Here is an 11,844-nt window from a genome sequence, read left to right as displayed (position 1 = left end):
GATTCCTCATTTCTTTGTTTTTAACCAATAACAAGCAGAGAGACAATTACAAGTTAATATTAATAAGCAGCTCAAATAACACTGGTTAAATTATGTACAATACAAACCATTCATACAAATGAAGACTAGGATATTGAATTTGTTACAATAGTTTGTAATAAAGATAAGACAGCCACTTATAACTTACATGTTCTCCATCAGGCATTTTCCCTCTTAGTGATCAGTTGGAGAGTTTTTAAGTAGCTTAGCTGGCCTAAACTCAACCAGGTTTAAAGAATCAGAGCTTAAAGAGTCAGAGAAACATGAAACCAGAACGTCTGCCCACATGTAAATTCCAAATGCTTGCCCATCTTTACTAGTAACAGGTTCGCTCCACAGAAAAAGAGCCCCCTAACACCACCTTGAATGTGCCTACTGTATGCTGGAAAAAGAGTCACTACGCTTTGCTGTGTTCATATAATAAGGAATACTGAACTCTAGACACACATTTTTTTCCCCATTTTAACAAGCATTTACTCCTACAATATTATTTACCAGTACAGCTACTCCAAGCAGTAGAACGCATGAGCGGAGATTATTGATTGGCATGTACTCAAGACTTTGAAAGAGATTTCCATAACAGTCTGCGTTAGAAACCATTTTCTGTCTAGTTAATCCATTTTGCTTGATGATAGGTTATCCTGAAACCTTATGTATCAGACAAWGAAAGCTCTCTTAACAGGAATCTCACCAGAGGTGAGCTGAAAAGAGTGTCTCTGTGTATATGCATGGTTTTATTTCAAATCCATAGTGAAATACAACTAGGTTGATACATGGAGCTGACTGGGCAAAAATTACATTGGATTGTTTTCCACTAACGTATTTGCAGCCATTTGACATCAGCAGCAGCGGGTAGACACATTCCAGGCAAGAGATGTGGCCTTCTTCCTCGAGGTAACAGCCCTGTCACACGGCCTCTTTTATTCCCCAGGCTTCAGTCTCAGACACACGTTTCTCCTCACCCTGACGGGAAGTAGGGTGTATCACTGTGGTAGTTGTAGTCAGGACACACCTTCTGTACTAGTTTATAATCTGTACTATAAAAGGAAATGTAAATGCAGATTACTTTAAAGGGCTTGGAGCAGAGCCATGACACGTGGCTCTGGGTCTGCTCCTGATAACATGTTTTTGAAGGGTCATAGTTGCAGAGTGTGTTCTTGGTAGCCTTGTCAACCTTTTCATACTCGATTCGACAGTTAAAGGACTTGGAATCTTTGGCATCAATCACTGTCTGTTGTGCCAAGTCAAATTCCACTATTTTTGTAGGGGGCACTAGGCTCACGGATACATTCCCTTGACCAGTGGAATTATGCCTGAAGTAAACACTAAACGTTCCGTTGCCGTGGTCAACGATTTTCCCCGTTATTAACAGATTTAGCTTCACAGTCTTGATGTTGGAATGAAAATCACCCCAGCCAAACATTTTCTTAAATTTCCCAGTCTTGACAATGGGCCGTCTCTTTGCTCTGGGCCGAGGCTCTTGCAGGTCTGTGGAGTTCCTCAGCCAGTCCCAGAGGTCTTGTTCAGAATAAGTTTCTGGGGCATCATATCGCAGGTCCAAATCTGTATCGTTTTCCTTTCCACGAAAAGTCTGTGACAGTAGTCGGCTGATGGACAAGTCTTTGCTACTTTCTGTCCATATGTGCTTTAGTGTGGATTTGGAGCTTCCTGACTTTAGAAGTTCTGTTTTTCCACCACTTGTTAAATTTGCACAAGTAACCTGAAGAAGAAAGAAGGGAAGAAGAAAGAAAAGAAATATTGAGGTATGTAATATAAAATTCATCATTCCCACCTGAGACCAGAATGATCAGAATTCAAAATTAACAAGAATTATTTTTTTAGGATAAATTTAATTATATCCTCTGTACATAAGTAAAACAAAACTGAAAAGTCTGCTTGCCTCTTCTTTCCAAGTGGTTATTATCCAATTCTCCTTCGCCAGTCTTTTACTTAGCCTCCAGAATTAATCCAGAACATTCATTTTATTTTTCAGCCTAAAAGCTACTTCTGTCATGATGCCTGTAAAAAGTCTTCAAGTAATAAGCATATTATGTCAAATAATAAATATATAATGAAGTACTGTAAAAATCAAGGTACATAACTATGTCATCTGATTTTCAGTTCCCTTCCTCTCCTCCACTGTGTATGTGGTTTTCACTGGCTGCTTCTCATCTCAAACTGACATATACATGCTTGAATATTTCGTCTACACTATGACTGTGTTGTCCATCATAAGACTCACACCCATTTATTTTTGCCGACCCCAGATTCCACTGTCAAGTTGCTTTCTTGGTGATGCCAGACTGATCATGCTCAGAGCCTATGTCATTATAAATCTAGTAATATCAGCATAGATATATCCTCACTCATTTTGTAAGTACAAATTGTCCTGTGTTCTTGGCTGGGACCTTCAGTCACAACTGCAATATAAATAATAGAATAATAAAAAGTTTTAATGAGTCCTGCATTGATGGCAATAAACATACTGTGTGCTGTACCTGCAGAATTTCAAGAGGAGTCACAATCTCTTATGGTCCCTTACAGAATGACTACTGATTTGCTTCATCTGTGTTTAGTATGACACGCATTTCTCCTTCCTCACTTGACTTCTTTCTTCACACTTTCCTCCCCAAACCCAAGTGATCTGTGCGAGACAGACAACCACTTGTGTATTTTCAAGAAAAACAGGGCCACCAATTTTAAAAGTAACCATAAAAAAACCTGCAAATCACATTCTAGGAAAAGAGGAAACCTTGTGTCAAGTTCCTACCAAACCATAAAGTTCAGAGGTAGTTTTTCACAGAACTCCATGTCAGAGCAATTTGTCATATTTATTTTTTCTCTTTGCCTTAATTGTGTGGAAAACAGAGAACAGATGCAGCCTCACAGCTGTCCGACGGCAGCACTGGTACAGTTCTGATGGAGCGCGGTGGGGAGGCCTGGAACCGGCAAGGGGCAATGAGTGGAGGGGAGGGGGGGATCTGCAGCACCCTTGCTCCCATTCCCACTAAAAAATTCACACCAGACACGTGCCACATTTTTTAACAGTTGAACTGTTCTAAAGAYGCCATCAAGTCTCTCATTTCTCTTTTCATCGTTACATAGCTCGTTCTGAATATGCATATTTTATGCCTCTGTGGTCTGGAGCTGAATTACATGCCCCTATCATAGCTGCAGTTTTATCTTTCTCTTCACTTAAAAATGAATTGGATGTATTTCCAATCCAGGGAACTCATTGAAAACCAGTTAGTATTTAAACTATGGCCCCTCCCTACTGGTACAACTGGAGATATATGTCACAGTGGATATCTATCACAGCATGGCCTTTTCATTTCCTAACAATCGTGGAATTGAAGCATGCTTTCATTAACTTCAGTACTCTCTCAAGGTCAGTTGAAGGCATATACATAAAATCAGTCTAAGTTGTTTTAACATACTGATCAGATAGGAGATATGCTCCCAGCCTTTTACAGTAAACAAAATAAGTAAATAAATCTGTCATATCCCATGCTGTATGTCCCCAGAGCATTGCAGGTTGGTGAGCCAGTAAAGGTAATAGATAAAATATGAGTTTTATTTAGAATTTTGCCAAGGGGATGACTTTCGCCTCTCTTGAACGGAAGGAAAGGTAATCACAGCCTAGCATTCTGATAACCAGTTTGGAGCTGCAGCTTAGCATCAACACAGTGAGCCAGGAGAGAATCTGCAATGAAATGCGCTGATGGTGCRYTGGTTAATGAAGTAGCAGTGAATATGTCACAGGGAGAGAAAAAGAGACTCAGAATATAATTTGCAGTAGCATATGGGGAAGAASTGCAAAATAAAAGGAGAAATGTGGTTAAAAGAAAAACTGTGCCTGTCTAGCATGAATCTGTCAGCCTGCTATGAATCTAAGCAGTTAACTAGTGAAGCTAGTATACCTGCAATTTGTAGGTTGCAAGCAACAAATTGCTTACCACTCTATTTTGCTTTGCTCCCAGCTTCATTTTCTTTTGTTTTCCTTTCTGCATCCAATAATTTCCATTTCATATGATTACGCGACAAATTCCCATGTAACAAGATATAACAGTATAAATATCATTTAAAGAGAAGGKTTTTTTATGTTTTTTTATGTTTTAGCTACATAAAACTAAACACCCAGGAGTGGAAGTAAGTATTTTCTGGAATACTTGCTGACTGATTTAGTATGTGTTTTTAAAAGCAGTGTATCTCATGCAAATGGAAAATTCAGATTCCATGCATGCTATACTATTTCATATCTGACCTAATAAATGCAATTGACTGTTACTGTCATTGATTTTGTAATATCTGAAAGGCTTCTGGTCATGCAGTTAGCCCTGAGACCTCTGTTCACGATTTTCAGTGAGGATAACTGGCAGCATTCGTGATTAAAGGCCTGAATTTCGCCTTCCTGGTAAAGTGTCTTTGTAATGACTAGAAAAAATAGCCCACAAGGGTTAATAAAAAAGCTCTAGAATTCATTCTTCACTACATTTTCCAGTCAATTGCTTTTTCATATACTGTTAGCATACTATATATTGTAGAAAATAGCTATGTGCATCCTCAGAGACTTTGCCCACCCGATAACACAGAGCATTGTTGTGYAATAGGATTGCTGCAAAAGCAGCAGTTATTTTCACATGAAATAATCCACAGTTTTCTTCTACCTCTCCTCATTCSCACTACAAGACTATCATAACACAGTAAAGATCATGCAAATCCATGAGATTCTGCACTTGGTGGTATGAAAATTAACTTGCTGAAACATAGATGGATTTTAGAATGAAAAAAAGGGGGGCAATTTAAAAAGGCTACTGAAGAACTAAAACACYAAGCAGCTCAAATTCTACAATGGCTTTTTCTCCTCTCCCCTGAGTATATAGGAATATAATTTGGAAAYGTGCACAGTAACCATAATGATTAATTCACCGTAACTGGAGTTGCCTTCTCTTCCACGGCCAAGTGCCAGTTCCAATTTGAGATTTACGGCATTGGACTATTTACCTCATTTTCAGTAACAACACAACTCACCGGGACCATTCAAATTTATACAAGATTGGGGTGAATATGAATATTTCTCCCTATCTTTAGGTTATATAAACTTGCAGAGATGGCAAGTATCAAGATTAATATCTGTTTCATGATACAAAAATAAGTAGTATTATTTCAGTTTCCGTTAGCTGAAGCTTTCAGGATTCAGATTCATCTTTTACTGTGGATGTGTACAGTGCCTACCATGGTAGAGTTCCAACCATCATTGGTAGCTTTAAGCTTTACTGTAATGAAATAGCAATGATAAAGTAAGCATGAAATGTTGAAAAATTTTGCCCACCGCCGTGTTTTAAAAGGACTGAGGAGGGGGATTTCCTCAGCAACTTAATAGTTAGAAATATTTTTGAATGATGTTAGCAGTATCCATACAGAACAGTAAAGGGTAAAAAAGATTTAGAGATGCTATCTAAAGGTACAAATGTCACTGGAAAAGCACTCAGTAAGCATAATTGCGTGACTTTTGGTTCAGATCTTGTATTTTTAACAGAAAATATGAATTTCCTCTACCCAGTAAAGCTTATTKATATAAAGAAAGTATGGGGAGCTAACTGCCTGGTAATTCTTTACCCCTGAATAAGGACAAATTGCTGTTCCACTTCTTCTTTCACTTCTAGGGAAGAGTGGAGACAGTAGTTTCATTAAACACAGTATCCCAAAGCTTTGTTAAGAGAGACACAGGAATTGATCTGTAATTCAGTTTTCACTCCATTCAAAGACAATAGTCCAATCATTCTGTATCTTCCTTTTTGAGAGARAAGGTATTTTTACAATGATGTTTAACATCATTAAGTGTTTTTTAATGAATATGTATATTTCTTTTAGGATTTGCTAGGGGATAGGAAAGTTATTTGCCTCAAAAACCCCAGGATTCTATTTAAAGATACTCAAATCTCAAAGCTTAGTTAGGTMAAACTTGAACATTTGAAGCAGAGAAAGCAAAGCCGGGTGGGGCTCTCAGGAGACCACCAAGGCCTCAAGAGGTAAATTTAGGCTCTATTCTCTTCCCACTGTAACAGCAATGACAGATATAGTAACATTAAATTAAGATTGATCAATCTGAGATAAAAAAAAATCAGAGGTACAGAATGCCTCCTGATTTTCTACTCTTTTCCTTCTTTTCTAGCTCTATGACAGTTCATTACATAAAATTACTGCACTGGTTTTGAAATTATGTATTTATTCCTCTAAATGTTTGACTACATAAGGGCAGATGGAAAAGTAAACAATCTAATACTCAAGGTAGAAAATCTCTCTCTTCAGGTAAATAATGAATCAAAAAACAACAGATTTTTTTTGCTGGCACAGCATGGTAAAATTGGCAGTACTGTGTTTGCATATTCACCATACACAGGAATGTAGAATTTTATTTTCTTGGCCAGATACCTCAGATACCGTATTAGTATTTGAGTACTGAAATATATAACTGTAAGTTGSACTATTATTAAGTCAGGATAGCACTAAGAAAATGTTAGTTGGACCCAATTTACCCACAAATAGTCCTATCTAGGGAAAATCTGGATTTTTATTTTTTATTATTTTACTTTGATCAACTATTCTTCTTATAGCTATCTAAGCCATCTAACAAGTTACTAATGTCAAGGATAGATTTTATGTAGTGAATACTTTCCAGACAAGCCAAAGCTATATATATTCTACCAAAATTCAATAGTAAAATAGAACCTGAGATTGAAATTTGATGGTAACATGGTTATGACAGGAGGAGTAAAACACAGTTAAGGACTCACATCTGCTACAAATTGATACTTAGGAAAGAAAGGACAAACTCAGAAAACCCCATAAGCCCCATGTATTATTACCCCACATAAACAGACCTTTTTTTTTTTTTTACTTACAAGCCTTTTTGCTATGGGTTGGTGAAGTCAATCGAAATATGCAAACCCTAATGAGTATGACAAATGGAAGAGTAAACCCTGATCTACTGTGTCAAATGAGAACATAAAAATGGCTATGAAGGATCAGCCCAAAGCTTCATTTAGAAAAATGCCTTGTCTCCAGTAGCAGTTATAAGAGATGCCTGTAGAAGACTAGAAGAGGTCAAGCAGATAATATACCCCTAAAATTTTCCACCCGCCAAATATTTTTAGCCTCTTGAGCTAGATATGTTTTATCTGTATGTGTTTTGCTTCAGTAATTCTTAGTAGATTACTCTTCTATGCATTTGTCCACTCCCCCCTGACCCTCTGTAGAATTTTAACTTCCATAATGGCCTTCACCAATGAGTCCCAYGGCTCTCTTCCCTCTTTCTGTCTGTTTTGAATCCAGGTCCTGCTGCCTTCTTTTGAAATGGAAAATGGAAAAGACAGTCTCTATCCATGTGCCCCATGCTATTCCTTACCTTTTTGTTGCTGCTACATGCACTTTAATTTTTTTTCTACAGGTACCAGTGTGGGAAAACTGATGATTTCTAGCTACAAAAAGGAGTCTGCTTCTGTATCATCATAAGAGCTATTTTTTAGGGACATTGTAATTCTTAACAGCTGCTGATCATCAAATATTAAGATATTGCAATAGGTTGTTCTGCGACAAAGAAAGAACTAAAACAAGTAACATTCTTCACAGTGCTCTTCTACAAAATGTAAGAAGCCTCCTGAAACCAGTAGATCTAATAATTTTCAGTGGGTGTAAAGTTGATGCAGAACCTTGAATGTTTGGCCTCTCATCAGAATACTTTACAAAGACAATGTCAAATTTAACTTTAAAGTCTCATTTCCTCTCTCTTGCACCCATGTCATCTGTGGGCTAAACAGGGGCATTTCCACAGGCCCTATGACTAGTGAGTAACAGACTGACGAAAGAAAGTAGCAGCCTGTCTCCRTATTTTAGGAGAGTCAGAACATATTCTGCGCCAGCCCTGTCCATGATCTAGAGTAAGAACCACCTCACTGATCACCTCACTTCTCTGAAATGTAGGTGCTAGGTCTAAACTATTCATCTAAGCTTACTCCGTAAGCAAGAGAGAGAGAGAGAGAGAAACAGAGTAAACTACCTCATCTTTCTCCATTTGCTGTTAATGCTTCAARAATTGAATAAATGCTCATCATTTAAATGCCTAAGAGTAGGTAAGAAAAATTATACCTGTGATTTATATCACCTATGATTTTATCAGGATAGTGTAGAGGCAATACAAAGACTGCAGGTTAGCAGGAGTACAATGTTCACACTTTCTAATCCTCTATGAAATTCTCTAGTAGTGTTCAAGTTCACTACTCCCTGTACATTTATATTTATGAGCACACTCAGGCAAATGCTGTGTTACCTGTGCAACAAGGTGTACAGTCTTGGCAGTATTACCCTTTCTTTCAGATGTTAGAAATTTCCCATACYGAAATTTCGCTTCATAAACAGTACAGCTTTGCATTTTACTGTGGCCTTGTTGGGCTTGATTTGATCATACAAATCATTTTCATAGGTATTCAGAATCTGAAAAATAAGTCTCTTTTAGCCTACTTTTAGACTAGTGACTAGAGCAAATGTTTAATGACTAGGCATTTAAAAAGCACTTAGGCATCTAAAGATATGACAGGAACTTGGAATCAGTMAGACTGTGATTATGGAGACAATTTTTCTGACAGCAGTGCCCAAACTGATATTTCTCTCTTCCTCTTTTTTATCTAGTTCCCTTTCCCTGTGTTGCCCTCTCAGCTGTGGCCCTGTAGTTCTATATAAGAACCCATGACTTTTTTTTCCTTTCAAAGGCTTCCAGGCTGAAAATCAGACTTGGAGTTAAACATTCAGGCCCTTCTGTGTGGTCTGGAGAAAACTAGTCATTGGATCATAAACCAAAACCACTGCTCCACAGCAAGAAGCCATGAAAAGCCAGCCAGAACAAACAATCCATCCTTTTGGGACATAGATGTGGAGATTGGCACTGATAATACTCTTTTCTTTCAAAGAATGGATTGTATTGTTTTTCTTCAAAAATGTAGCTCCCAGAGAGCAAGGAGGTGATTGTCACTGTCAAATTAATTTAAAAATTTGAGAAAATTTCCAAGTCAAACCAAAAATTTGTCTAGTCCATGCAATACGTTTCCAACAACAGCTAAAATTTGATTTTTTTGCAAAGAATACAAATGCAGGGAAGCATATACAGAAAAACGTATACAGCRCTTCCTCCAGAAAATCTCTCCCATCCTCCAACCCTGTTCAAATCAGGGACTTCTTGATCTGGAATGATTTCTATGCATTTTATAATCTTCAACAARTATCACTTACATTAATTTGTAGAACAYGTAGAACATGTTCTACATGTAGAAATCTCTGAAATTTCTAGCATCCAAAATACCCTGCGACCAGATATTCCATCACTTAACTCCACACTGTCTTAGGAATCCTCTCCTCTTGTTCTTTTGAACCATCAACTTGCTAGTTTCACTTAAAGTCACCCTAAGTCCTTGTCCAGCAGGATACAACACTATCTACTACAGCAGCAGCATTTTCCTAGTAGGGCTCAGGCAGGAGCTTGGTGCCTGATTGCTCAGGTCAGGCAGACTTATAAATGTCTATAGCTCAGAGTAGCTGGCACCAGAGGAGCTTCCAGGTGGGGAGGATGGGGRAGAAAGAGGTGATTTCTGAGTTACAGGTTCTTCCTGAACTAGGCAGCTCCAAAGGAAATAGTAGGGGAATTAAGTGTTAGATTAAACATTTTCACCCTCACAATACACCTAGGGCTAAATCCTAAACAAGTGCTAGWTGAACATTATAGGTATATAATGACATACTGAAAATTCACTGAGTAAAAGCACATTTGTAATTGTGTTTTTGGAACACAGTGAAAAAGTATGAACTCTCTCTGCTCAGTTTATGGGCCAAATCCTGACCCACCACTAAAGTCAATTACTAAACTCCCAGAGCAGCAGCAAATGTATATTGTGGTGTTATGTAGTTTATTTTCATTTTCTTGCCTAGTAATATAATTATGGCAGAATGGACATTGTTTGGCATGTGAAGCATGTCATTTCTCTTTCAATTTAAAAAACATTATACTGTTGCATATAATAGTCTGTGAGCTGAAGACCAACTGAGTTACAATACACTGCGAAAATCGTCATATTGCAATTTTACAGCTTTCTATCTTTCTGCTTTTTGCCTTAGAAGTGAAGGAATTCAGCCCAAATATTTCTAATGGCGGTGATGCAAGTGAATTTATAGAGATTTGAAAAGGATTGAAATGTAACTGTATGAAATATCCTATTAACTCTTGCCCTGTGTTTTACATTTTTAGAAAGAATTTAAACTAAACTCTTGAAGCCTGCTGCCTATGTTGTCATTAAAGATTTTTTACTTCAGTGGATTATGACTTTTGAAAATTCACCCCTGCTCCGTTCAGCAGGAGATTAAACTTCCATGGAATAAATTAAAGTGGGTTAAAAAAGTCTAATAGAGTTTTAAAACCTCTATATTATACTGGTATCACAGAGTGCTACTAACTTTAAAATGAAAGTCTAACTAGGTAAATAAATTTTGTCAAGGATCTATTGCTCTCATTGCACATTCTCATAAGCCTTCTTTTATTAATATTGGCTTGCCATTTTCTGCATACATGTAGAAAGCAATATTAAATAAAATTAGATTTTATATGAAAGGCCACAGAGCAACATTTTAATCAAAATTTGTACTGTAGTTGGGTTTACATATAGCACACCCTGAAGAAAATGTCCTGTTCATATGGTTAGACATATCTTCTGAAAAATAATATAATGTGTTCTGTACTGGTTAAATGAAGGCTATTCCAGTACGCCACAGTGATCAAAGCCACTGTACACTATTAACATGTGCTATTCTACATCCGGTATCCAGATGTTCACTGTTAATGTAAAWCCTTAATAAAATTAAAATGCTCCCATGTTAATATTACCCAAATAGTTTATTACTGCTACGTCTGACACCTTATCTTTCATAGAAATGCAYTAGAATATTGATATAACTGAGTCAGTTTCCAGGGTGGTTATTCATAACAGCGCTCTAGAAACTTGAACAAACCTGTCATTTGAGGAGATTTAACTCCCACTGATGTTGACAGAGTTTACATTTCCACACAAAGAAATTTTGCATCTGTATGAGATGCTCATGAAACACAAAAAAACAGCTTGCACAAGGATATGAAATTCTCCTGCAAAAATAGTTTCCTTTCATAAAAACTACCTTTTGTTCACTATCAGTTTTTACTGTTTTTACAAACATCTGTCTACTTTAGGAGAGGCATTTTAAAGCACAGAGGAAGTCATATCATAGACCAGGAAGAGATTGGCCCCTCACTGCTGTCAGGTATGCTTTCATCTTCATGTTATATCTTTGCCAGATACGTGCACTGATTTCTCTGAAGTCTTTTGTGATCACCAAGACAATAAGCTTTTCTTCTTGAATTTCAATCAGAAGTATTCCCTTCCTAATTGAGTTTTTTAATAGTCATTGATTGTTCATTCGTTTTGTCAATGGACATAAAAATCCATCTCTGAGAAAAGAGGTGTGTTTCTTTAATGTTGTTTCAGTAAGGAAGGGGAAAGGGAAAGTTTAAGCATCTATTCTATTCTATTGCAAGGGTACTCAATCAATTCTTATTGAGATTCTTTTGGCAATTTTGCCAAGGTTTGCTAATTCTTAGAGGTCTGCTCAGCAGGAAGCTGTGGGCACCAGCTCTGCTAAGCAATCCAAGTGCTGCATGTTGCTTTTCTGGCTACGGCTTACAGAAGCATGTTGCAGTCAGTACTCCCCCGGTACAGAGAACTCAAAGTA

The 11,844-nt window shown here is 37.3% G+C and overlaps 1 protein-coding gene across 1 annotated transcript in view; it reads right to left on the bottom strand.

Annotated features, from left to right (window-relative positions):
* Nucleotides 1–868: 868 nt before the first annotated feature.
* Nucleotides 869–11,844, bottom strand: part of NXPH1 (neurexophilin 1) — a 133,698-nt gene continuing 122,722 nt past the window's right edge. Inside the window, exon 2 of the mRNA XM_085310583.1 lies at nt 869–1,759. Coding sequence (XP_085166709.1) covers nt 998–1,759 — 762 coding nt within the window. The 3' untranslated portion in view covers nt 869–997. The remainder of the gene's footprint in view (nt 1,760–11,844) is intronic.

This window comes from Rhea americana, unplaced genomic scaffold (genome assembly GCF_003343005.1).
Source record: "Rhea americana isolate MKP2758 unplaced genomic scaffold, rheAme1 scaffold_32, whole genome shotgun sequence".
NCBI classification, from domain to species: Eukaryota; Metazoa; Chordata; class Aves; order Rheiformes; family Rheidae; genus Rhea; species Rhea americana.
This window is presented reverse-complemented; position numbering and strand designations above follow the sequence as displayed.